This window comes from Cervus elaphus, chromosome 6 (assembly GCF_910594005.1).
Source record: "Cervus elaphus chromosome 6, mCerEla1.1, whole genome shotgun sequence".
NCBI lineage: Eukaryota > Metazoa > Chordata > Mammalia > Artiodactyla > Cervidae > Cervus > Cervus elaphus.
In genome coordinates this window covers 35,991,502-36,016,050 of record NC_057820.1, presented here as the reverse complement: position 1 = coordinate 36,016,050, position 24,549 = coordinate 35,991,502, and the positions used below count along the sequence as shown (strand labels likewise).

At 34.9% G+C, this 24,549-nt stretch overlaps 1 protein-coding gene across 1 annotated transcript in view; it reads right to left on the bottom strand.

Moving 5' to 3' along the window:
• The window catches only part of TECRL (trans-2,3-enoyl-CoA reductase like), a 140,672-nt gene that overhangs the window by 44,937 nt on the left and 71,186 nt on the right, over positions 1-24,549 (bottom strand). The window contains exons 3-5 of the mRNA XM_043906645.1: positions 19,114-19,158; positions 14,293-14,396; positions 2,162-2,277 (exon numbers count right to left, since the gene is read on the bottom strand). Coding sequence (XP_043762580.1) covers positions 2,162-2,277; positions 14,293-14,396; positions 19,114-19,158 — 265 coding nt within the window. The remainder of the gene's footprint in view (positions 1-2,161; positions 2,278-14,292; positions 14,397-19,113; positions 19,159-24,549) is intronic.

Here is a 24,549-nt window from a genome sequence, read left to right as displayed (position 1 = left end):
GGAACCTAGCAGAAAAATGCTCTGGATAATATGATTCAAAGTGACTTGGAAGAAGCAACATTGGATTATATGTTAGGTGGATATGGGGTTTGAAATTTTATCTTTTTAACTTTGAGAAATGACATCATCCGTCCTGCAACTGAATTGCCTTAGAGACCTTGGGATTATTTTATAGACCTCTACTAGACACTTAAATTTCAAAAGTAGTTTGTGTGTATCTACTCTGAACGATTTCATATGAACTTAACATATTTGTGCTTTAGGAAGAATGTGGCACCGATGCATTTGTCACTGAGATGTTACAAAACATACCATGTTTGTGTTTAAGAATAGCAACCATCAGTCAATTCCTTTGAGAATGTTTTTGGGTAAAAGAAGAAAACACCCAATAGTAATGTTTTGAATGAATAGAGGCATGAAACAATTACATACAAATTTATTTTACATTGGACTTTTTAGAGTATGAAAAGAGAGGAACTTAAACTGGATGTGTGTTCTGAGATGGGCTTTTAAAAGAAAGTTATGTTTAAATATTTTCTATGTTTTCTGAAGGTGTGTGAGATTGTCAAACTAGTAAATCTGAGAAATATTCACATGGAAATTATCTGTGGTACATAGAAGTTTGATGCTTTGTAGGAGCAGGGAGAAAGCTTGTGGAACATGTGCACAGGAGGCAAAGGAAGGTTGGATCTCAGGGATCATGATCAAGTTAGTATAGGACAAGTTGTTCAGGTCTTTTGGTAATATGAAAGTCAGTGTTTCTTTTTCTTATGTGAAGAGAATGCCCAATTCATTTAGAAAGAGTCGGGTGGAGAGTTTATTGGAGAATGTAATTGCCCTCCTTTTTTAGATAAGACATATAATAATAATGTGCACCAGATATATAGCACAGCATGGAGAAAATATCCAAAACATTACTATTGGGTGTTTTTTAAAAATCATGTAATGTATTAAGTATTAATAGAAAAGATTGAACATCAAAAGACATTTATTATGTAACTTAAATTCATAGAGTGAAAAACACAAATGGCTATTTAAATATATAATTTTAAAGTAATAAATTGTATAAAGGGAAATATTTTAGTAGCATATTTCTCATGGAAGGAATAGAAATGCTAATACTGATGAGAAATATTGAGCTTTATGTGAAGTTTGAATAAGAGATAAGAAAGTGGGAGGCCATGAAGAAAGGTTGGAGGAATAATGTGTGTAGATGCCCTTGTGTGAAAAGGCATAGCAGATATCAGAACAAGAAGGGTGGGCATTGTGGCTGCAGTCCAGAAGTAAGAGTGAATGAAAGATTAATTTGAGATGGGACATCCAGGAGTCAAGTTATGCTCTATCATATAGCATCCCTATGATCTGAATTTTGCTTCTTAATTCACTTAGAGTTTAGGCATTTGCTCAGATTCTTTTTCTGAAAAAATAAATTGGTAACTCTACATATCCAAGTCACATCTTGAATGATTATTCTCTTTCTTTTTAATTTGATATTTGATATAGGGGACAGAGGTAAAGAATCCACCTGCAGTGAGAGACCTGGGTTTGATCCCTGGGTTGGGAAGATCCCCTGGAGAAGGGAAAGGCTAGCTACTCCACTACTCTGGCCTAGAGAAAGTCCATGGAATCACAAAGAGTTGGACACAACTGAGCAACTTTCACAGAGAAGGAGGTATTTCCACAGTATGTAAAGAATCATACTTATATATTCACCTTTGATAAGTGTCCTTGGTCTTTTTTTATGTTTTATATCAAAGTTAAATTTGATTTTGGCCTTTGATTTACTAAAAGTAAATTTTAAAACCTATTTTTTCTTCCAGTTTATTAGTTCAGTTATTATTGATTTTCTATGCAATTTTGCCCATATTTTTGGAGAAGTATTTATATTCTGTGCCCTATACATGACCTCTCAACTTAGTAATATTAAGCATTTCATTAGCTTGTTGATTGTGATCATAACTAACAGAACTTACCTCCACTCTAAGGTATATTTAATATATTAAGTATATTAAGTAATAGGTACTTGTTTATAAACTTACAAAATATATTTCCCTAAAAGTGAATCCATGTTAATTGAGTTTACAATATTTATTAATGTAACATCTGTGTATTAGTTTGTCTCCTTCTTAATATATATGCATTATGTGTATGCATTACTTACTGTACCACTGGGTGACATAATCTTCTAGAGCTCTCTTTCATGTCGTATATATACGGGATCCTCAAATAAAAGAGGAGATATATTAGCAGAGGTCCTGTGTATTCAGCCAAAAATACCTGAAAAAAGAAAGTGATTTAGTTTAACCAGTACATTTTATAGCTGACCTGGTGGCTCAGACAGTAAAGAATCTGCCTGCAATGCCAGAGACCTGGGTTCAATCTCTGGGTCTGGAAGATCACCTGAAGAGGGGAATGGCAATCCACTCTAGTGTTCTTGCCTGGAAAACCCCATGGACAGAGGATCCTGGTGGATGACAGAACACCCGGGGTCTCAGAGCATCAGACATGACTGAGCTGAGTGACTAGCACATAACCATGATAAGCATGTCCCCAGACTTACCCTGCTATATGAACTGGTGAAATGGATAGGTGAGCATCTGTTCTCTGAAAATAACTAGGCTAAGTGCTGTCACAAATAACAGGAAATCTTCCTTAGAAAAATTAGCCAAGAGTTAAGGTAAAGGACAATTATAAATAGTAAAATAAAAATATTAGACATAAATATAATGATGTCCTCATAAATAGTACACAGGGATTTTTACTTAATCACATGATTTTTATTTAATCATTAAATAATTTCATTTAGTCAAACACATAAGTGCATTTCTCATGTCTTTCCAGCCCCATCCTAAATGAATCTTCTACGTTAACCATCCCTGTCACTAAATGGAATGGGAAATAGCTTTTCGCTGCCATGTCGTTTAGAATTCAATCAATTTGAAAGTGAAAGTGTTAGTCGCTCAGTCCTATCTGACTCTTTGAGACTCCACGGACTGTAGCCCACCAGGCTCCTCTTTTCATGGAATTTTCCAGACTAGTATACTGGAGTGGGTTGCCATTCTCTTTTCCAGGAGATCTTCCTGACCCAAGGATTGAACCCAGGTCTCCCACGTTGCAGGCAGATTCTTTGCCATTTGAACCATCAAGAAAGATCAATTTGACCCTTGTTCAAATTGAAATAATTTACTTCTCTCTCCTGGAAATTTTAGATTAATTTTAGTGAGTCTGAGTGAGTAGTTTTAGGGGATTGCTTTCTGAATTTTGGAGCTTCTTTTGGAACTTGCCACAAGTGTGGCAACCATGTACGTGAGGAGAGAGAGACAATCATAAGATTTGGAAAGATAATTGGAAATGAGACCACATGATTTCAAAAAGATTCATTGGCTGATTTTCTGATAGCTTTCTGAATCTGGTGAGTGGCCATCATTTGATTTTGTCTTGATGCTAAAAGCAGGTTAAAGTTACATTCTGAAATTTTCAGTCAGAAAAAGAATAATTTCCCTACAAGTTTTCAAAGAGAAAAGCAGAGAAGAGAAAGAATACAAACATGACATTGATAAATTCAACTGCCACTTCTATTTTGCTTTGTCTCTGCCAATTTTCATCATTTCTAAGGAAGGAAACTTGAAACAGTACATATTTTGCTCAAATAAGCAAGTGTGCACATTGATTATTAATTGTGCTTTTATCTCTATTGACAATTTTGTGGAGCTACATGATTAAAGTATATGATATATAGACACATACATATAATCACATGTATATACATACACATGTATAAATATCTATTTATATATGTAACTGTCTTGCTATACATTTTTAAACAATATTTATTATCCCACAAGGTAAGAAATATTTTTATATGAGGATAAGAACAATGCAATAAGTTTATGTTTATAAATCCAATAAATTCAGTACTAAAGCAACCTTTTAATGTATTAATTTATGGCATAAAACCTTCCTGATTATTCAGATATAAATAAAAATATCTTCTGAATGTCTGATAATAGAATCTAGTTAATATTCTAGAATAATTAGGATATTGATTGTTTTAAAATATGTATTTCAATGTCTCTGACCTAGTCAAGTCAATTTTGAACAAATCCTATAGTAAGATGTCAGAAATGAAAAATGTTGTAAACAATAGTTAACATGACCAAATATCACTATTTATTAAGCTGATAAGCATGCTGTCACAAATAGGAAGTTTTTTTTTTTGGATCAGAGGAAATTAAATTACAATTTTATCTCCATCATCTCCTAAAACAATTGGAGATCCTGCTATCTTACAGTAATATATTCTAGGAGACCCAATATTTTATCAAAAATATTGTTCATTCTGAAACACAGGGTTTAAAAGAATGACAAAGTATGGAGGATATATTCTGATTTAAAAGCCCTGGAGGGTAATAAAAAAATAACTTTTGGACAATGTATCTTTCAAGAAAAATGTATATTTGGGTGCAGATAGAAAGAATGTTTGATTAAACTTAGAAAGTAATCAGAAAATAGATTTATAATTAAACAAAAAGCCAGATATATAAATGTTAATAAAACAGATTTCTGAAACAGAAATTGCTCTTCTTCTACTAAAAAAGAATAAAAACAAAACTAAAGATGAAATAAATATACAAACAAAATATATATTTATAGGTATACAGCCTATGCAGATGAATTTACAATGATTAGAAACTCCACTTTAATCCAAAATTTATTAGACATTTTATTTTCAAAATAAGCAGGTGCACTTTCTTTTCTTTTTCACTTTGAAGATATATACTACTTCTAAATTCAATTTATTTCTAATATCAAATTATTTTCATACTTCCCCTTTATAGAAAGTTCTCTGTTTTAAACTAGTGTGTTGCTCTTAATGTAAAATTCACTATTTCTACTAGACAAGCTATGAAACTGGGATTTTTGGAACTTCTCTGGAATATTCAACTTGTATTCCTAAATTGAAAAGGAATAAGACAATAAACTGTTTTAGAAAATATAAATTGTATTCAACTGCAGTTGTTGTAAATTGATTAAGACCCTTGGGCTTAGATTTCATTTAATGCATTCATCCTTCCTTTAAAAATATTTTTTTTTTTGGTCCTATTATTATTAGGGTGATTTTGACTTTACTTTTTCTCTAAAATTGCAATTGACAGTTTAAAGCAAAATGAATTGCTTGTGTCACAGTTGTTGAGAATTTTTTACTTGCTAGGTCATGTCTGACTCTTTTGAGACCCCATAGACTGTAACCTACCAGACTCCTCTGTCCATAGAATTTTACAGGCAGGAACACTGGAGTGCATTTCTATTTCCTACTCAAGTGGTTCTTCCCAGCCCAAGGACTGAACCTATGTCTCCTGCATTGGCAGGAGGATTCTTTACCACTGAGCCACTAGAGAAGCCCTGATGCAAAAAAATAAAGTAGTGTCAACAGTAATTTCCTAATAATAGGAGAGCTACTGTAATTATGAGAACGTTTCCCAATAGTAATATTACTTTGTACTCCATGAGTACTATTGAAGCTAATGTGATGCTAGAAGTTTTTCTTTTTTTTTTTTTTTTTTTTTTTTTTTTTTAGTGGAGTGCAGTTTATTACGCCGGCGTGCCCAAGGCAGAGTCTCCTCTTAGCCAAGGACCCCGACCAGCATTTGTGAAAATCTTTTATACCCCATGTGTCCAAACCCACTACCCCAATTCCCTTGAGACTTACATAAACAAAGGAAGGGTAAATACAACTACAATAACCCCATCATTCACGTGTTATGTGTTCACACAGTCAATAATCAATAAGCCCGCAGTTACATTCCAAATAGTTAATAACTGATAAGCCTGTGCTTACATTCTGATAGATAGTGTCCGGAGGCAGGGGTGATTAGTGTCTGTTCTTCAAGATTCCCCTGCCCAGAGGGGGGTCTTATCCTTCCATTGTCATTCCCACAGGCGCTAAGCACAGAGTTCAGAGTCCACTGGAGAGGTGGCCGCGCACGATCCGCACAGACAGGCCTGAGATGGAGTCCAGGCCCTATGAATTCCTTCTTCATTCCCACCTCCTGATGCTCTTAGTTTCCATAACGAGCACCATTTATTGAGATATATTGTACCTTAGCCCTCCTGCCACCCACATGAGAGAATGCTATCAACCTCTGGGTTACAAAATTCACAAAGCATTGTAGGAAGCAGGGTCCACAAAGCAGTATGATCAAGATTACTATAACAACAGTTCATTAGACATGGCTTTCACTTGATTTTGCATATCCTCCAAGGCAGCAGATACATCTTCAGACAGGTCAGGGATGTACACACCATTTGCCAAAGTCCCTCCTTGGGCTGTTGTGAGTATGTCTAATGCCATCATATTTTGAATTACTGCCTTCCTCATCTGAATCTGTTCTTCATTCAAAGCTTGAATGGCTTTAGTACTGTCTAAGAGGGCCTGTTTAATGAAATTAGTTAAGGCCTCTACCTTAACCATGATATCCGTTGTCCCTACAGAGGGTATAAACAAGGCAGCAAGATAGTCATACCATTGGAACACAGATTGTGTCCATCTTGCATGCAGATAAGGCAGGTTTACTGGAGGCTGGTGTAGGCTAGGCTTAATTCTGCCATGGGCGAAAGCAAATCCTAATGTGCAACACCCCACCCAGCCAACTGGTAACCATGGCCATAAGTTAAGCCCACAGAGCCACTGGGTCCCATTGGGGGCTACCCAGCGGATTCCAGGATTATATTTCCAGTCGGAACCGGGCCACTGAGCAGACTGATTGGGGTGATAGGTAACTTCCAAGATTTGTTTACTTTGTTCAGGAGACAAATAACAATTCTTTTGGGTCTGGGGGATGGTCTCCAAATCCAACTTTCTGTTCTTTTTGTTCCCAGCAAATAGTAGCAGGGGCAATCAACTGTCCTTTCTCAGGAGTCATCCAGAAATATTCATCCCAGACCTGGTAGTATTGCTCAAGGCACCGGGAGCCCTGTCCCCCTTTTGTAAGGGAGCCCTTTTCCTCTTTAATTCTCATATATGAGGTATAAGCCTTTGTTATCTCCGTAAGGCTGGTGTTCATGTTAAATGTAACCCTATGTCCCTGGCCCATTGATGGCTTCTTCTAACACCAGAGGGCAAAGGTTTTTCTTTTATTTCAAGAAAAAATAACTGTTATATGAATAACATATAATGGATAATTCTATGCTCATGTTATTCAAACAAACCTTCCTAATGAGGTCACCAAGAAAAATTAATCAAAATATTTTTCGGACTCCAAAGAGTTACTGAGTCTTTGAAGAATTGGAAGATCAAAATGTTTTATAAGAGACTCCAGAGTAGTAATTAACCTGGGCTATGAAACTTGGTAGCTCAGACGGTAAAGCGTCTGCCTACAATGTGGGAGGCCTGGGTTCGATCCCTGGGTCGGGAAGATCCCCTGGAGCAGGAAATGGCAACCCACTCCAGTACTCTTGCCTGGAGAATCCCATGGACTGAGGATCCTGGTAGGCTACAGTTCATGGAGTCGCAAAGAGTCGTACACGACCGAGCGACTTCATTTCACTTCACTTCACTTCATGAAACTTGGTAACAGCCTGATGTAAAGACCAATCTTTTGAGGGTGCTTAAGAATGGAAACACCAAAATTACCGCTTGTTGTCTTTCAAAGACTAAGGTGGCTATAAAACCCCCAGAATTTGGATTGGAACTTAGACCAGTTAAAACTTAGGAGTGAGGATGAAACAGATCCGTCTTCATATGTACTTCATAGGTACATATGAAACTCAGCCTGAAGTCATTTCAATCATGGATTAGAATGAGATGACCCATACTCAGCAGTGCCATTAGTCCATCTGCAGAATGATAAATTATATTTGAAAGGTAAAATCACCCGAGGCTTCTTCAAGTCATCTTTAAATTTATTAATATGATTTTTCTGCAATGTCAGAAATATACAGTTATACAAGGAGTGAAGATATCATGACCATAACCAAAAGCAGCAGCAGGCATTGAAAATGGGTGAACTAAAGGTTCACATAACAGAATTATCAAGCACATACTTTGAGAAAACAATCTTTTAATGTTCAAAGAAAAATAAAAGGTTGAGATTTTAGTGATATTTGAAAACTTTGGAAAAAAAATATGAAAATGTAATATGATCCCAAAAGGAGAATATGAAAAGAATAATGGAGATTCAAAAGATGAAGAGATTATGCAATTTTGTCAGATTAGATATAGCTATCAAACCACAGACTCAGATAACACAATAAACCCAAAGCAGAATAAATAAAACCACAATCCATAACTATGTGCACCATAATCAAATAAAATAAAAAAAATTGAATAAACCAGGGAAAGACTTTAAGGAGTACAGTAAACTTTTCAACAGAAATAATGGGAGTCAGAAATCAAACTAATAGTGTTTTGAAATAAAGACAGAAATAGCTGGCAGTGTGAATTTTTTTCTGAAAAAATATTCTCCAAGAATATAAACTGAATGAATACATTTTAAGATGAACAATAATTGAGAGAACTCATCAAAGACAGAACGATAATACAACGTTAAGGTGTTTTTCAGAAAGAAGGATAATGATACCAGATGTAACTTCAGTATTAGAAGGAAAAACTAAGTTGCAGTATAAAAAGAAGAAATTTAAATAAAGATTGACCATATGGAATTATAGTACTGTATTTTGGCTTTAAAATATATAAAGAATTAAAATAATTCACAATAGGAAAGTCAGAAGGAGACCAAATACCTCAAATAAAACTCATTCAATTATTAATGCATCATCTTCACATTAGTAAACTTAAACAATTTTTATTAGTGTTCAATAATTTAAATGTGCAGTGTAATCTCTTGGGTAATCATTAGAGTTATTGAAACAGGATATAGCTACATCTAATTCTGCTTCATTGACTATGCTAAAGTCTTTGACTATGTGGATCACAACAAACTGTGGAATATTCTAAAAGAGATGGGAATGCCAGACCACCTTACCTGCCTCCTGAGAAACCTGTATGCAGGACAAGAAGGAACAGTTAGTACTGGACTTGGAACAATGGACTTGTTCAAAACTGGAAAGGAGTACATCAAGACTGTATATCCTCACCCTACTTATTTAACGTATTTACAGAGTACATCATAGGAAATGCTGGGCTCGATTCACAAGTTGGAATCAAGTTTGCCAGGAGAAGTATCAACAGCATCAGATATGCAGATGATACCACTCTAATGGCATAAAGTGAAGAGGAACTAAAGAGCCTCTTGAAGCTGAAAGAGGAGAGTGAAAAAAATGTTGGCTGAAAACTCAGTCAGTCAGTTCAGTTGCTCAGTCTTGTCTGACTCTTTGTGACCCCATGGACTGTAGCACACCAGGCTTCCCTATCTATCACCAACCCCTGGAGCTTGCTCAAACTCTTGTCCACTGAGTTGGTGATGCCATCCAACCACATCATCCTCTGTCATTTTCCTTCATCTCCTACCTTCAATCTTTCCCAGCATCTGTCTTTTCTAATGAGTCAGTTCTTTGCATCAGGTGGCCGAAGTATTGGAGTTTCAGCTTTAGCATCAGTCCTTCCAAAGAATATTCAGGACTGATTTCCTTTAGGATTCACTGGTTCGATTGCCTTACAGTCCAAGGGATTCTCACAAGTCTTCTCCAACACCACAGTTCAAAAGCATCAATCAAGAACAAGACCCAGTTTCCCGCACAGTCAGTTTCTCCCATTAGGAAGTTTCCACGAGCCTCTTATCCATCAGAGGGCAGACAGAATGAAAACCACAACCATGGAAAACTAATTACACTGATCACATGGACCACAGTCTTGTCTATTCAATGAAACTATGAGCTGTACCATGCAGGGCCATCCAAGATGAACAGGTCATGGTGGAGAGTTCTGACAAAAGGTGGTCCGCTGGAGAAGGGAATGGCAAATCATTTCAGTATTCTCGCCTTGAGAACTGCATGAACAGTGTGAAAAGGCTTAAAACTCAGAATTCAAAAAACAAGGATCATGCCATCTGGTCCCATCACTTCATGGAAAATAGATGGGGAAATAGTGGAAACAGTGTCAGATTTCATATTCTCGGGCTCCAAAATCACTGTGGACAGTGACTGCAGCTACACAATTAATAGACACTTTCTCCTTGGAAGAAAAGCTATGACCAACCTAGACAGTGCATTAGAAAACAGAGACATCACTTTACTGACAAATGCCCATATAGTCAAAGCGATGGTTTTTTCAGTAGTCATGTACAGGTGTGAGAGACAGACCATAAAGAAGGGTGAGTGCCAAAGAATTGATGCTTTCAAACCATGGTGCTGGAGAAGCCTCTCAGGAGTCCCTTGGACAGCAAGGATATCAAACCAGTCAGTCCTAAAGGAAATCAGTCTTGAATATTCACTGGAAGGACTGGGGTTGAAGCTGAAGGTCCAATACTTTGGCCACTTGCTGTAAAGAGCCGACTCATTGGAAAAGACCCTGATGCTGGGAAAGATTGAGGACAAGAGGATAAGTGGGCAACACAGGATCAGATGATTGGATGGCATCACCGACTCAATGGACATGAGTTTGAGCCTACTCAGGGAGACAGTGAAGGACACGGAAGCCGATGCGCTACAGTTCATGGGGTTGCAAAGAGTCAGACATGACTTAGGAACTGAACAACCACCACCAAAATACCAAAGAAGCTAATAGAAAAGAAAGTACTGCAATTAATCCAAATGGAACAAGAAAGAAAAACAGAAATGGATTACAGGATATGTGAGACAAATTAAAAGAAAACATTAGGCCTGGTGATTAAAAATAGATAATTATTTACAACAAAAAACTATGATTAAAATGTAAAATATAAAAATGTTAAATGATTAGAAAAACTCAGAAGAAGAACTCCTAGGCCTAGGGCTAGGCAAATGTTTCTTACATATGATAGTGAAGACAAGATCCTTTAAAGAAAATATTAATAAATTATGCTACAATAAAATTGAAAACTTTTTGTACAGCAACAAAAATCCTGTTAAAATGATGAATAGACAAGCTAAAACTGAGAGAAAATATTTGCAAAACACGCATTAGACAAAAGACTTGTATGTAGATATGTAGAATATTAAAGGTAAACTTACAACTCAACAGTGATTGCAGAGAATTAAAAACCTATGTTCACACAAACACCAATACACAGGTAGGTTGTTGCTTTATTTGTAACAACAACAACAACAAAAAATACTGAAGACCATTCAGATGTCTGTCAGTGGGTGAATAAACAAACCCTGTTACGTACATATAACCAAGTACTACTCACCAATAAAAAGAAGCATAAGTATTGATATACATGTAATAACCAAGATGGATCCCAGAGTCACTATACTAAGAGAAAAATAAACATTAGTCTCAAAAATTATTTGATTCTGTTATTCAGTTTATAGATCAATCACCACATGGCAAAAATATAGAAATGAAAAACAGATAGGTGATTGCCCCAGGATAGATTTCTCTGTGTAAATACAGATGAGTAAGATGAGGGAGTTCCTTTTGAAGGATTGAACAATTCTATACCTGAATTTGGTAGATACATGAATCTATGCAAGAAATAATTTGCCTAGTAGTAGTAGTTTAGTATTAAGTCGTGTCTGATTGTTGCGACCCCATGGACTGTAGCCTGCCAGGCTCCTCCTCTGTCCATGGGATTCTCCAGGCAAGAATCCTGGAGTGGGTTGCCATTTCCTTCTCCAGGGAATCCTACCCAGGTATCAAACCTGGGCCTCCTGCATTGCAGGCAGACTCTTAACCAACTGAGCTACGAGGGAAGTCCATAATTTGTATGTGACTATATATACACATGCTTCCATGGTGGCTCAGATAGTAAAAAAAAAAAATCTGTCTGCAATACAGGAGACCTGGGTTTGATCCCTGGGTTGGGAAGATCCCTGGAGAAGGGCATGGCAACCCACTCCAGTATTCTTGGCTGGAGAATCCCCATGGACAGAAGAGCCTGGGGGGCTATAGCCCATGGGATCTCACACAACTGAGCGACTACGCACAGCATGTACAGATATATGAATGAAGATAAAAATGATGAAAATAGAATGTGATCTTTAGTTAATAGGATTTGTATGATGGGGATTATTTTTATTATAGTTATATTAATTTATAACATTATTTATCCTAAGTCTTCCAATTTATTCTAAGTTCCATGAGACAAGAATTTTCTCAACATTCTGCAGCAAACTCTTGCTTCCTGAAAAAATATTATTAAATTACTAATTTTGACCTTGCTAAATTAAAGAGATTGTTTCTCACAAAAAGAGAAAACTTATAATAATGCTTTTATTATAGGAGTGAATTTTAATATTTTATAAATGTAGAAGAGTGTTAATTGTGGTAAAATATTGCTTTTATTGTGCAATTTAGTTGATATAAAGTGGGTGTGATTGCAATGTAATGTGTATATTTTTAGCATTTAATAGGACTGACTCATTTGGAGCAAAGAAGTGTGAACCATAGGGTTGATTTAAAAATATCCAGCCTATTTTCGTAGTTCTCTTTTGTCACCTAAATGACTTTCCTCTCAGATAAGCTATAATTTTCTAGCACAATTGTCACAGAATTCCACCTTAGCACTTTTTTTCCTCAGTGCTTATCCCAGTGATGCAGCTGAAATTCATTATGAATCACAATTATTGCCACTCACTTTGACATGGCTTCTGTAGATATAATTCCTTTTTCATCATAAATGTGGGCAAAGATTCTTTGAATATTTTAACCTTTGAAGATCAAAATCTGCTTGTCTACAATCTCTTTTCACAAGGGTCTGTAGATATCACATTTAAACTCTAAACCCTTTGTTACAATATGCATTAGTTAGTAGCTTTTTTTTGTAAACTTTGTGATATATTTCACAAAGATTCAGAATACTCCAAACTTCAGTTCAGTTCACTTCAGTCCAGTCCTTCGTTCCAGTCCAGTGTGACTCTTTGCGACCCCATTGACTGCAGCATGCCAGGCTTCTCTGTCCATCACCAACATCAAGTTGGTGATGCCATCCAACCATCTCATCCTGTTGTCCCCTTCTCCCCCTGCCCTCAATCTTTCCCAACATCAGGGTCTTTTCCAGTGAGTCATTTCTTCACATCAGGTGGCCAAATAACTCTAAACTTAGTTTTATTTATTTTTTAATGCAATAAATTAGTACTCAAAAGCTCAATAAATCTTGGAAACTAGAGCAACCATTTAGCCAAGCACACTAGAAGTAATTATCTAAATACAAGAAGATAATACAGGAAAAATCGGTGGAAAATTAAAGCATGTGACATTTTGATTAATGAATGTAAACTTGAATTTCTCATTTTGAGACTTAATAACAATGTATAAATTATCCTGTGTCTTTAATAATTTTAAAAATTGATTGTTTAACTATACAGGGAAAACTCAAAACACTATGCTGGCAAAAGAAAGCCATTTTGAATAGAAAATATTAAAAGTAATCACATCACAAATATGAAATAGAATGTAATCACAAAAACATAAAAAGTCAATAATATAAAGAAAGTAGATTAAATTTAATTGAAAAATGAACGATTGCACTAATTTTTGTACATCAGTGTCAAAGCTATTCATCAGATTAACTCCTTCACTTCCTGTCACTAAATACCACATAGCTTCTTGCTACTGAAGATATCCCATCTATCAATTCGTTGCTCATGAATCCTTCAGTACTTGTGAAGTAGTATCAAGTATTTTCTGTTTCTTAGTTCTCCTGTTTTTTAATATGGTCTTCATTCTTCTAATGCTATTGGATTCAGTTGCCACCATTTTGAAAGTACCTCCTTCAAGAAAGTTTAAAGAATGCCCCAACCCCTATAACTCAAATAAGTCTTATTTCTTCACTCTCAGGTTTTAAAATGTCCCCTCCACTGTCTTGGGACATTCTATCTTGGGATATTTTATCTCCCCTCTTTCCAATGACAAATGTGTCTTCATCATACTAAGGCTCCTAGAAGAAAACTATGAAGAAATACCAAGTAACTGACAAGACACAGGGAAAATAGAAATGAGGCCATCAGTCATGAGATAGATTGACATTTAGAAAATAACTATCTGTCTTCTTTCAACCATTTCCTCCCCCATTTCTCCAATTCTTGAATGGAAATTTGGCCACTGATTGTAGTAAGAATGGAAAATTTAAAATACCTTTAGTGCAATATTTTGTTTCACTATGAATTTATTTGACAGAAAATATCCTCTCTCAACAAATCATTCATATCAAAATGTGGGACATCTACATTGCATTTCAAATTGATACTTACTGTAGTCCAACTGACTTGTTGACCTAGGTCTGTAAAATAGAGTGTGACAATGGAGGAAGCTGCAACACTTTGAACGGTTAAGTTGTCCTTCAGAAAAGGCCCACCTTAAACAATAAGGAAATAATGTTTTAATATAATTTTGAGGCAAAAAATGATAAATATTTTTAATGTGAAACCAGTGAAAGCAAAGTATATATCTTATATAGAAATTTCAATTTATATTAAATCTTTAAAGTAAGATAGCATGTGAGTAAACCAATTTTATAAAATGTATCTGGCAAATTTTCAGATACACAGTGGTTTCCTAATGCTATTTAAACAAAGTACAGATTACCACTAGTTACGATTGTGTTCTGAGAAAAATGTAATATTAGATAAAATCATAATCAAATATAATAATGTATATTTTGAAGTATAATTTTGTGTCAGTAGACATACATATCAACTGCTGTATAACTGATTTTACTGTAAGATAAATTAGTTGGAGTAGAATCTTAAAAGTCGCTGCGAAGCACCTGGGGATGGGCATGATTCACCTTTCAAAAAGAACATTATGGTTGCTGTATGGTAACTGGGAAGAAAAGGAAGCAAGATTACTTAGGAGAAAGTAAAAATTCACCAACAAGGGTATGAGGCCTATTTGGATTAAGATGGCACTGGTGGAGATGTTAAAAATTCATCAACCCCAAAAAGTTTGATCTTAGAGCAAGTTTAACCTGTGAGATTCAGGCTGAGGTAATTTTTTGCCCTGAGCACTTAATTGCATTGTAATATCATTAATTGACAAAAAGAAGAGTGAAGAAAGAGCAGATTTGGGGGTGAAAATGGAAAATTTCAGTTAGGGTTCATTTAGTGTGAGATATCTATTAGGTCTTCAATTGGGAGTTGTCAAGTAGGCAGTTGGGTGGCTGTGTCTGAAGATATTTTCAAAGTCATTAACAGGTAAAGCCATGAGGCATGGTGAGATTATACATTCAGTTTGAAATAAAGGAATACAAGCTGAAACTGAGCTTCCTAGCACTCCAGGCTTTTGAAGTCAGAAGACAAACATACAGCGAAGATTATCGAGAGGGAGTTTCTCATGAAACAGGAGGAAACAGAAGTGATGATGGAAAGTGTGTGACAGAAATGTTCTGTTCTTAAAAATGAACACTAGATAAGTTTGCCGTTGTGTACTGAAAGATATGTACAAAGATGTCTTTTTTAGTACTGTTTGTAGTAGCAAGACATTGTAAAAATCTTAAGTACTCATAAATAAGATATGGATAAATATAATTTGTTTTATGCAAACAAAAGTATATTATACAGAAAGAAAAATGAGTAGATTAGAACTATGTATACCAGCATAAATGCATCTCACAAGTACAATGATATTAATGTTATCATTTTTATTTGTATTATATTTTGTGTTAATCTATTTGTGAATTATATTAACTCTACTCATGTACAAACTTCCTTTCATTCTTTATTATTGAAAGTGTAAGATATTAACTTTTGACTATCAGGTGATTTTCAAAATATAATATTTAGATGTATAATTATGCTTATAGGTATTTTGTATAAGATGAAAGTAGGTAATTATTATATATTAATTTTGATAATTCCAACATAAATATAGTAAACTATGACTTCCTTGCCTAGTTTGTGACATATGGCTTCAAAAGAGGTCATCTTGGTGGGCCAGAGTTAATAACAAATTCTTTAAATCTGAATGGAGTCAGAAATAGGGATACCAAGATTCAATACACTGGGAAGAGTCACTATACTACTGTTGGTTTAAAAATGGAGAGGGCTACATGGCAAATAATTAAAGTGACCTCTAGGAACTGATAGCCATCAAGGAAATAGGGATCTCAGTCATAAAAGCTAAAAGGTGGCTTCTGCCAACAAGACTGAAGGTGGAAGTAGATTTTCTTAGAAGTCTAGATGAGAATTCAGCACAGCTGATACCTTATTCTAAACTTGTGGATACTTTGAGTAGAGAATCCTACCATATTGTATCTTTGGGCTAATAAATGATTGCTGTTTTAAGCTGCTAAATTTGTGGTAATTTGTTGCACATTGATGAAACATGGTTCAAGGTAAAGACTTTGATATCCAGTTGATCAGAATGTCATTGTGACAGTCACTCGTAACAACAAGAAATATTGATAAGGACTGCTGAAAGCTTCTTTCCAGCATGCACCTATTGACATCATAGTTTCCCACCGTTCTATCCCCTTTGCTGACATCAAAGAACAGAATATTGGCATTTTGTTTTTAAAATATGGAAAATCAATATAGTATTTGGGTGAAACAATGTGAGAGAATCCAGACATGTCATTAATCATATCACTCTTAGATACAGTAATCAGGAACTCCTTTCCTTGGCATTCTATATCTATGCCCTTTTCCAATGGGAGAGGAACATGTGGGACCAAGAGAATTCACTTAATGGAGCCCGTGCCACTTATATCATAATTTGGCCACTTAAGACCCCTAAATCTTCTGCCTAAATTTGCTCAAGTAATATTTCTTTTGGGGACATTTTCTCCCAAGAATGGGCCAAACAATGAGGTGCATACTTCTAACCCTAGAAGATTGTATAAATGGTATGTGGATGGTTGGAGTCGGGAATGGGAAGAGAAGGACCAATTCTACATATGCAATTATTCACCATTACCATGTCAGCATCACTCACAATATGACTTTTAGTCCCTTCTATTAAGAGTTGGTGAAAGTTTCCTCACCCCTTGAATATAGGGTAGCCTAGTATCTTTCTCTGACAAATAGAATGTGGGACAAGGGATCATAAGCCAGTTCTAAGCCTGGGCTTCATGAATTCTTGAATGCTTCTGCTCATTTATTTGCAATTCTGATTGCACTGTGGTAACAAGGCCAGAACTTTCTGATGAAGCATGAGACAATATAGAGCAGAAAGGCTACAGCCATGATCATTCTGGCCAGTCTTCAGCAGTCCATTAGCTGACCTTAGCTGTTTGAGTGAAACTAGCCAAGCAACACCAAGCCCAGCCCAGCTAAGCAGAATTCCCAAGCAAAAAAAAAAAAAATGTTGGCTATATTTGCCCATAAAAAAATAAATTGCTTGTTCTTTTATTTGTGTTTTAGCAGTCTTTTGTGTACAGAAACTGTAAAAGGCTCTAAAATAACATGATATCATTATTCATAGTGCACTCATTCTGGCAAATATACTCTGGCAGCAAATATGTAATATCCATGTCTTGCTTTGCTTTGGTCTTGCCTTTTTCCTTAATATTAATAGTTACTACTATGTTTAATGAAGTATTAACCATGCACAAATTATTATAGTACTTTATAAATATAATCTTACTTACACACTAGCCATCACCTACAAAAAGCTCACATACACACACACACAAACCATAAGTTAGATTCTTTATTAGCTCACTTTACAAAAGACTCTGAATATAAGTAAGTAGAAAGATAGGTTTTAAATTGTGTTATTCCAAATAAACTTTGTACCATATCCTGCTTATATTACTAAATTCATAGATTCTTTTTTTCAAATATTTCATCACAGTCTCATCAAAGAACACTTGGAGGGTTATACTTTATTCACATCACATGCTGGTACACCCAGCCAGGTGTATGAGTGAAGGGAAATAAAACGTCACGTTCACCAGAAAGGTTGAAGTAACAGAAATTCCGCAGTCCCTTATAATCTCCTTCAAATTGAAATTACATCTGACACTCATGCTTGTGGTATTCTGTTTATTTTTTTTTTAATATAAGAATCAAGTTCAGAAAACAATAGCATTATTTCATTTTATGTTATTTCAGCATCCATGTGTTGAAAAGCACACACTATACCCCATAGAAGCAAAAAGAAACAAGACAATGATTCTTCTCTTTAAAACTCTAGCTAGATGAGAATTTGTCTTGAACACTTGAGTTTAGAAAAATGTGAGAGCTCAAGAAACTGTGATTTATAAAAATATTCTGGATACCTATGTTTTCAACATAGACATCTCAGAAAAAGGGTGGAGTATTTAAGATAGCAATGAAAACAACAAAACATCTTAGAGATCCCGAGAAATCATCATTTGTCCTTAAGTGAATATGATATCTAAGAAATGACAGCCTGAATATTAGCAAAGTACCAGAAAAATACAATGCAGGTCAGGATTGTGTAGAAAAATTTAAAGATTGAAATTTCTTAAAAGACACCTCTTGTAGATTTGTTATCATGGACCTGAAATGAATATTCCTCAGAAATTTCCAATCCACCCAGAGCTTTTATTTAACAAGTTCAAGTGTAAGGTCAAGTGATGTGATGTCAATAAAAATGATTCTTAGCAGGACTCACTTTTGTGTATTTTTAGCATAACATTTTAAAATTTTATGACCAGAAAATAAGGTTTAAAATTTTGAACTTGAGGATTATTAATGGAAACAATACTTCTCCCTATAATTAATTAATTCTGTTCCTCCTTACCTCCCTTATTCTGCTTTTGAACAGGAATAAAGGCAAAGAGAACTGAGCTGCATCCCTGAGACTATATTAGGAGGCAGTAGACTGAGGGGATAGAACAGTAAAAGCTTTTAAGACAGAAAGATGTTAGTTCAGATCCTGCCTTCAATACACAATGACAGTGAATGTATGAAATGTATTTATGTGAGAATAAAATTCCTCTACCATAAATGTGGAACACTAGCTTTTGAGGAGACTCAAATAAAACAATATATTTAAAGTATTTATTATAATACCTGCCATTTGGTAAGCGATAAATAAATATTGCCTATTGATGACAAAAAAGGGATTCTAAATTAAATAAATAGATGAGTGAAATTATTTCTTACCACGTTCTAGCTGCAGGCCTATTCGAGAAGGATACCACTGTGGACCTATTCAATGAAAAATGACATTTAATTGTAAGCACAGGTGTAAACATATTTTAAAAGCAATATTTTCCATTAGAAGACAGATTAGATCTCAGGAGGTGAATAACAATGATTATCCAGTGTTAAAATGGAGATAGTAGTTATCCTTTACAGGGTAAGCACTATGGATAATTCTGGAAGAAAGCATGATGGGCGGGTGCTTTAGGCATTGTGATTTTCTGCTTTTTGGTCTAAGAACTTGTTACACAGATGAATTCAATTTGTGGACATGTACTAAAATAAGTGACCTATGTATGGTGGTGGTTTAGTCACTAAGTTGTGTCCAACTTTTGTGACCCTGTGGACTGTAGCCTGCCAGGCTCCTCTGTCCATGGGATTTCCCAGGCAAGCATACTGGAGTGGGTTGCCATATCCTTCTCCAGGGGATCTTCCTAACCCAGGAATTGAGCTCAGGTCTCCTGCATTGCAGGTAGATTCTTTACTGACTGAGCTATAAGGAAAGCTGACCTATGTATAGCTTGTGCAATTTGAAAATTATTCTTAAAAAAAAAAAAAAAGTCTTAGATAGCTTCATTTAAAACTGGAGAACCTTGACCTCATTCAAAATTTATTTAAAATTAACATGTGGAAGTGAGTTATTTTCTCTATCAGGAATAAGCCACTCTATCAGAATAGTATGTACTATTGAGTTTCAGTATTATGAATAAATTAATTATAGCAGAAATATCACTTTAATGTCTTCTACATATACTATTATTAATAATAAATAGAATACTAAAATTTCTATATGATTAGGAAAATCAAAATGCCTTTATTACACACTGCCATAATAAAAAAGTTGATTCACAATTATAAGAATATTTTTATTTTCTCTTAAAGTGAATTCTTTATTATTACTTTAAAGCTTCTATTGAAAATTTAATTCTTAACTCTGAGGTACAATTTTAAGCAAATTCAATTCATAAATAATGATTTAAGAGTATGGTCAAAAGAATATTACATAATTGTTATTTCATTTTCAAAACATTACTTTCTAAATTGCCGGTAAAAGTAATGATAATGTAACACAACTGAATTGTCGTCAATTCTTTCTAAATTTACTGCAAAAATTTCGGCAACTTACACATGCAAGTTCTCATTAATAAATAATTCATAAGTCAAAACTTGTAGTCAGAAGTTAAACTTTGTTAGGATTACATCTAAACAAAATTTTATAATAGTGTGGCAAATGAGGAATACACAAACGTTTAACTCCGGCATTTAATTCTTTTTAATTAGAAAACATTCAGGTAAAGACACAATTTTGTGTGTGTGTGTTTACTACTAATTGTTTTATTTATATAGCCATTTGTTGTTCTGAAATGTGTGCTAAAATTATTTGTTGTAAAGCATTTTTAAATAGCTGTATTTATTAATCATACTGAAAATCTGCTGCCAAAGAAGTATGATGGAAACAAATGCAAAGAGATATCTACAGTTTAAAATGAGTTTGCAATTATGGATATAGAAGAAAATATAAAACTTATGAAAACCCATTTATATTTGACAAATAATCATTGACCACCTATGATTATACATGTTGTCAAGTTCAGTCCATTTAAGTAATATTCATGTAAGACATTATTTTCAATAGCACTTTATTGGGTTTTTGGGCTTCCTTGGTGGCTCAGATGGTGAAGAATCTACCTGCAGGAGATCCGGGTTTGATCCTTGGGTTGGGAAGATCCCCTGGAGAAGGAAATGGCTACTCATTCTAATATTCTTGCCTGGAAAATTCAATGCATAGAGAAGCCTGGAAGGCTACAGTCCATGGGGTTGCAAAGAGTCAGACATGACTGAGTGAATTTCACTTCACTTTTTTCACATTTATAGCGTCTTTTTAATGGTGGGAAATGGCAATGCAAATTAATCCAATCATTCTAGGCAAATAGATCTGTCTGTGATCTAGATGAGTTAATACTGGCTGTATCCACAATGATCAATTAGATAATTTAGAAGTTGTTAATGCCTTCAAGGAAAACCATTTCCTTTCAACCCTCTCAATAAGAATAAACTATAAATCTACTTAGGAAACAAACATGGCATTTAAAGGTTGTGATCTTTGAACACTGTGTCCCAGAGAAAGTTACTAATTGCTATGTAAACCTTTCGTTTCAATCATGTTTTCAAAGAGCAAAACATACATTTTCTGATATTCTCTATGCTTGTTGAGCTTAGATGGAATAGGCAGGAAAAACATCAAGAAAAATAGACAGTTTATAAAGGATAAAGGACTACATTGCATAACGAATTTTAGCATGTGTGAATAGTCCTGAAAATTACTGAGTATATTGAACTTGGACAGCTGGCTCACAGCTGAATTATAACTATGTAGTAGCTCTAATGCATCTACTAGTATCTTAAATTATTTAAGATGTTGAACTCGACTTGTATAACTCCTATTATATTCTACCATGACTTAGAGTTCTATCCTTGATGATTGGAAGAGTTCATAAACTATGAAATAACATCCCAAATAAGTAGTGTCTGCATGTAATTCAAATATATTTATTTTACTAAAATAGGTTTTTCTGAATTGCTGGTTGTTTCCATAATATGTGTAAAGATAGAATTAGTGTTATTATCAGCACTATATAAAGGGCTAGAATAGAGTAGAATAAAGTAGAAATGGATTGTCATGGCACTGGATGCAACATATTAGGATAATTTCTAGATAGACAGGTTCAGTATTGTTTCTTCAAAGTTTTGTCTCAATAGCTTAAATTGTATAGATTCATTTTTATTTTTATATGACTACTGTACATTCTTTATTGGGAATCATAGTCAAAAAAGTTGGCGACTAAAATGACAACTCTGTGTGTGTGTGTGTGTGTGTGTGTGTGTGTGTGTATAAAATGACTGCTGCTGCTGCCGCTGCTGCTAAGTCGCTTCAGTCGTGTCCGACCCTGTGCGACCCCATAGGCGGCAGCCCACCAGGCTCCCCCGTCCCTGGGATTCTCCAGGCAAGAACACTGGAGTGGGTTGCCATTTCTTTCTCCAATGTGTGAAAGTGAAAAATGAAAGTGAAGTAGCTGAGTCGTGTCCGACTCTTAGCGACCCCATGGACTGCAGCCTACCAGGCTCCTCCATCCATGGGATTTCCCAGGCAAGAGTACTGGAGTGGGGTGCCATTGCCTTCTCTGATATAATGACTGTATTTTATTGTAAAATAAATAAAATATTTTTTCTAAGGCTCTCTATTATAGAGCATTTGCACAAAAATTCACATTAATGGTTGAATTAAATCCTGTAAGATAAAACAGATTTAAAAGGTTTGAATATTTTTTTCCTTCAAAAAGATTTGTTCTTAAATTTTAAAAGATTAAGGAACAGGGTAATGATATAAATTACATTGGATTTCAGTCATCTAAAATATGCAAGAAGTTTTGCAAAGGAGATGAGAGACTTGAAGATGAGCACAGTGGCCAGACATTGGAAGCTGACAATGACCATTTGAGAGCAATCATCAAAGCTGATCCTTTTACAACTACATGAGAAGTTGCCTAAGAACTCGACGTCAACCATTCTACAGTCGTTCAGCATTTGAACAGCTGAAACAGCCCGATAAGTGGGTTCTTCGTGAGCTGACTGAAAATCAAAACAATCATCATTTTGAAGTGTCATCTTCTCTTACTTTAAGCAACAACAATGAAAAATTTATTGATTGGTTTGTGACATGCAACAAAAAGTGGATACAACAACTGGCAATGACCAGCTCATTGGTTGGACCAGGAAGAAGCTCCAAAATACTTCCAAAGACAAGCTTGCACCAAAAAAAAGTTCGTAATCACTGTTTGGTGGTCTGCTGCTGGTCTGATCCACTACAGCTTTCTGAATCCTGGCAAAACCATTACACCTGATAAGTAGGCTCAGCAAATTGATGAAATGCATAGAAAAGTGCAATCCATGCAGCCGGCACTGATCAACAGAAAGGACCCAATTCTTCCCCTTACAATGCCCGACCTGAGGTCACACAACCAATGCCTCAAAAGTTGAACAAATTGGACTACAGACTTTTGGCTCATCTGCCAAATTCACCTGACCTCTCACCAACCACTTCTTCGAGTATCTCCACAATTTTTTGCAGATAAAACATTTCCACCACCAGCAGGAGGCAGAAAATGCTTTCCAAGAGTTCACTGAACCCCAAAGCATGGATTTTTATGCTACAGGAATAAATAAACGTATTTCTTGTTGGCAAAAATGTGTTGATTGTGATGGTTCCTATTAATACTTTGATTAATATAGGTGTGTTTGAGCCTAGTTTTAATGATTTAAAATTCACAGTCCAAAACCACAAGTACATTCACATCAATCTAATATGATTAGAATTCTTCTTATAGAATATTGATCACCAGTATAAATTTTACTTAAATACTTAAATTCATATTTCCAGATATTCAACTTTAAAAATAATAAAAGTCAGCAATAGACTTTTTTTTCTTCAATAATGAAAGTCAGAAATCTTTCATTATTGACTCACTGAAAACATGTGTTCTGTCTTTGTGTTTATGAGCAGCAGGAAGTGTTAGGCACTCAGTCATGTCCAACTCTTTGCAATCCCAGGGACTGAAAACTTAGAGTCAGTTAGTATTAATAGTTAGATCGTACAGACTAAAGCTTGCATAGGTTAAATTATTTAATGTAGTATAGTTTATGAGGTATTAAAATTATTTTTCATAGATCTTGATTACAGATGGTATTGAATACTAACTGAAACCTATATTCATAGTAATACTGAAAGAGGAAAAAATTAGGAGAAAAAATACTGAAGGAATTTTTCAAAAATAATAGTATCCTTCATGACCTAAAACTTGACTCCCATACTTAAGACTTGCTAAACCTGCCACCTAACCTCTACCCGTTTTATTTGATCACTAATCCTACTAGGAAGGCGAGTACTTCCCAGGTGACACGCAAGAGACAGGAGTTTGCTCCCTGGGTCAGGATCTCCAGGAGTAGGGAACGGCAACCTGCTCCACTATTCTAGCCTGGAAAATTCCATGAAAAAAAGGAGCTTGGCGGGCTACTGTTCATGGGACTGCAAAGAGTTAGACAAAGATTGAACGACTGAGCACACACATTAGGAGGGAAAAATTTCGAGAACAGTTAAAGATTCATTAAAGAAATCACTTTATTAATGCGGAATGTTAATTAATATTAATTAATTTTAATTATTTATTTAAATAAATTATTAAGTAAATAATATTAATTAATGAAATATTTATTTAAATAAATTATTATTAATTATAAATAATTAATAAATTCTTATTTAAATATAATTATCAAATATTAAGTGTAAGTGTATGTTTACACTTAATTAATTAATTAACTTAATTAAATATCAATTAATGC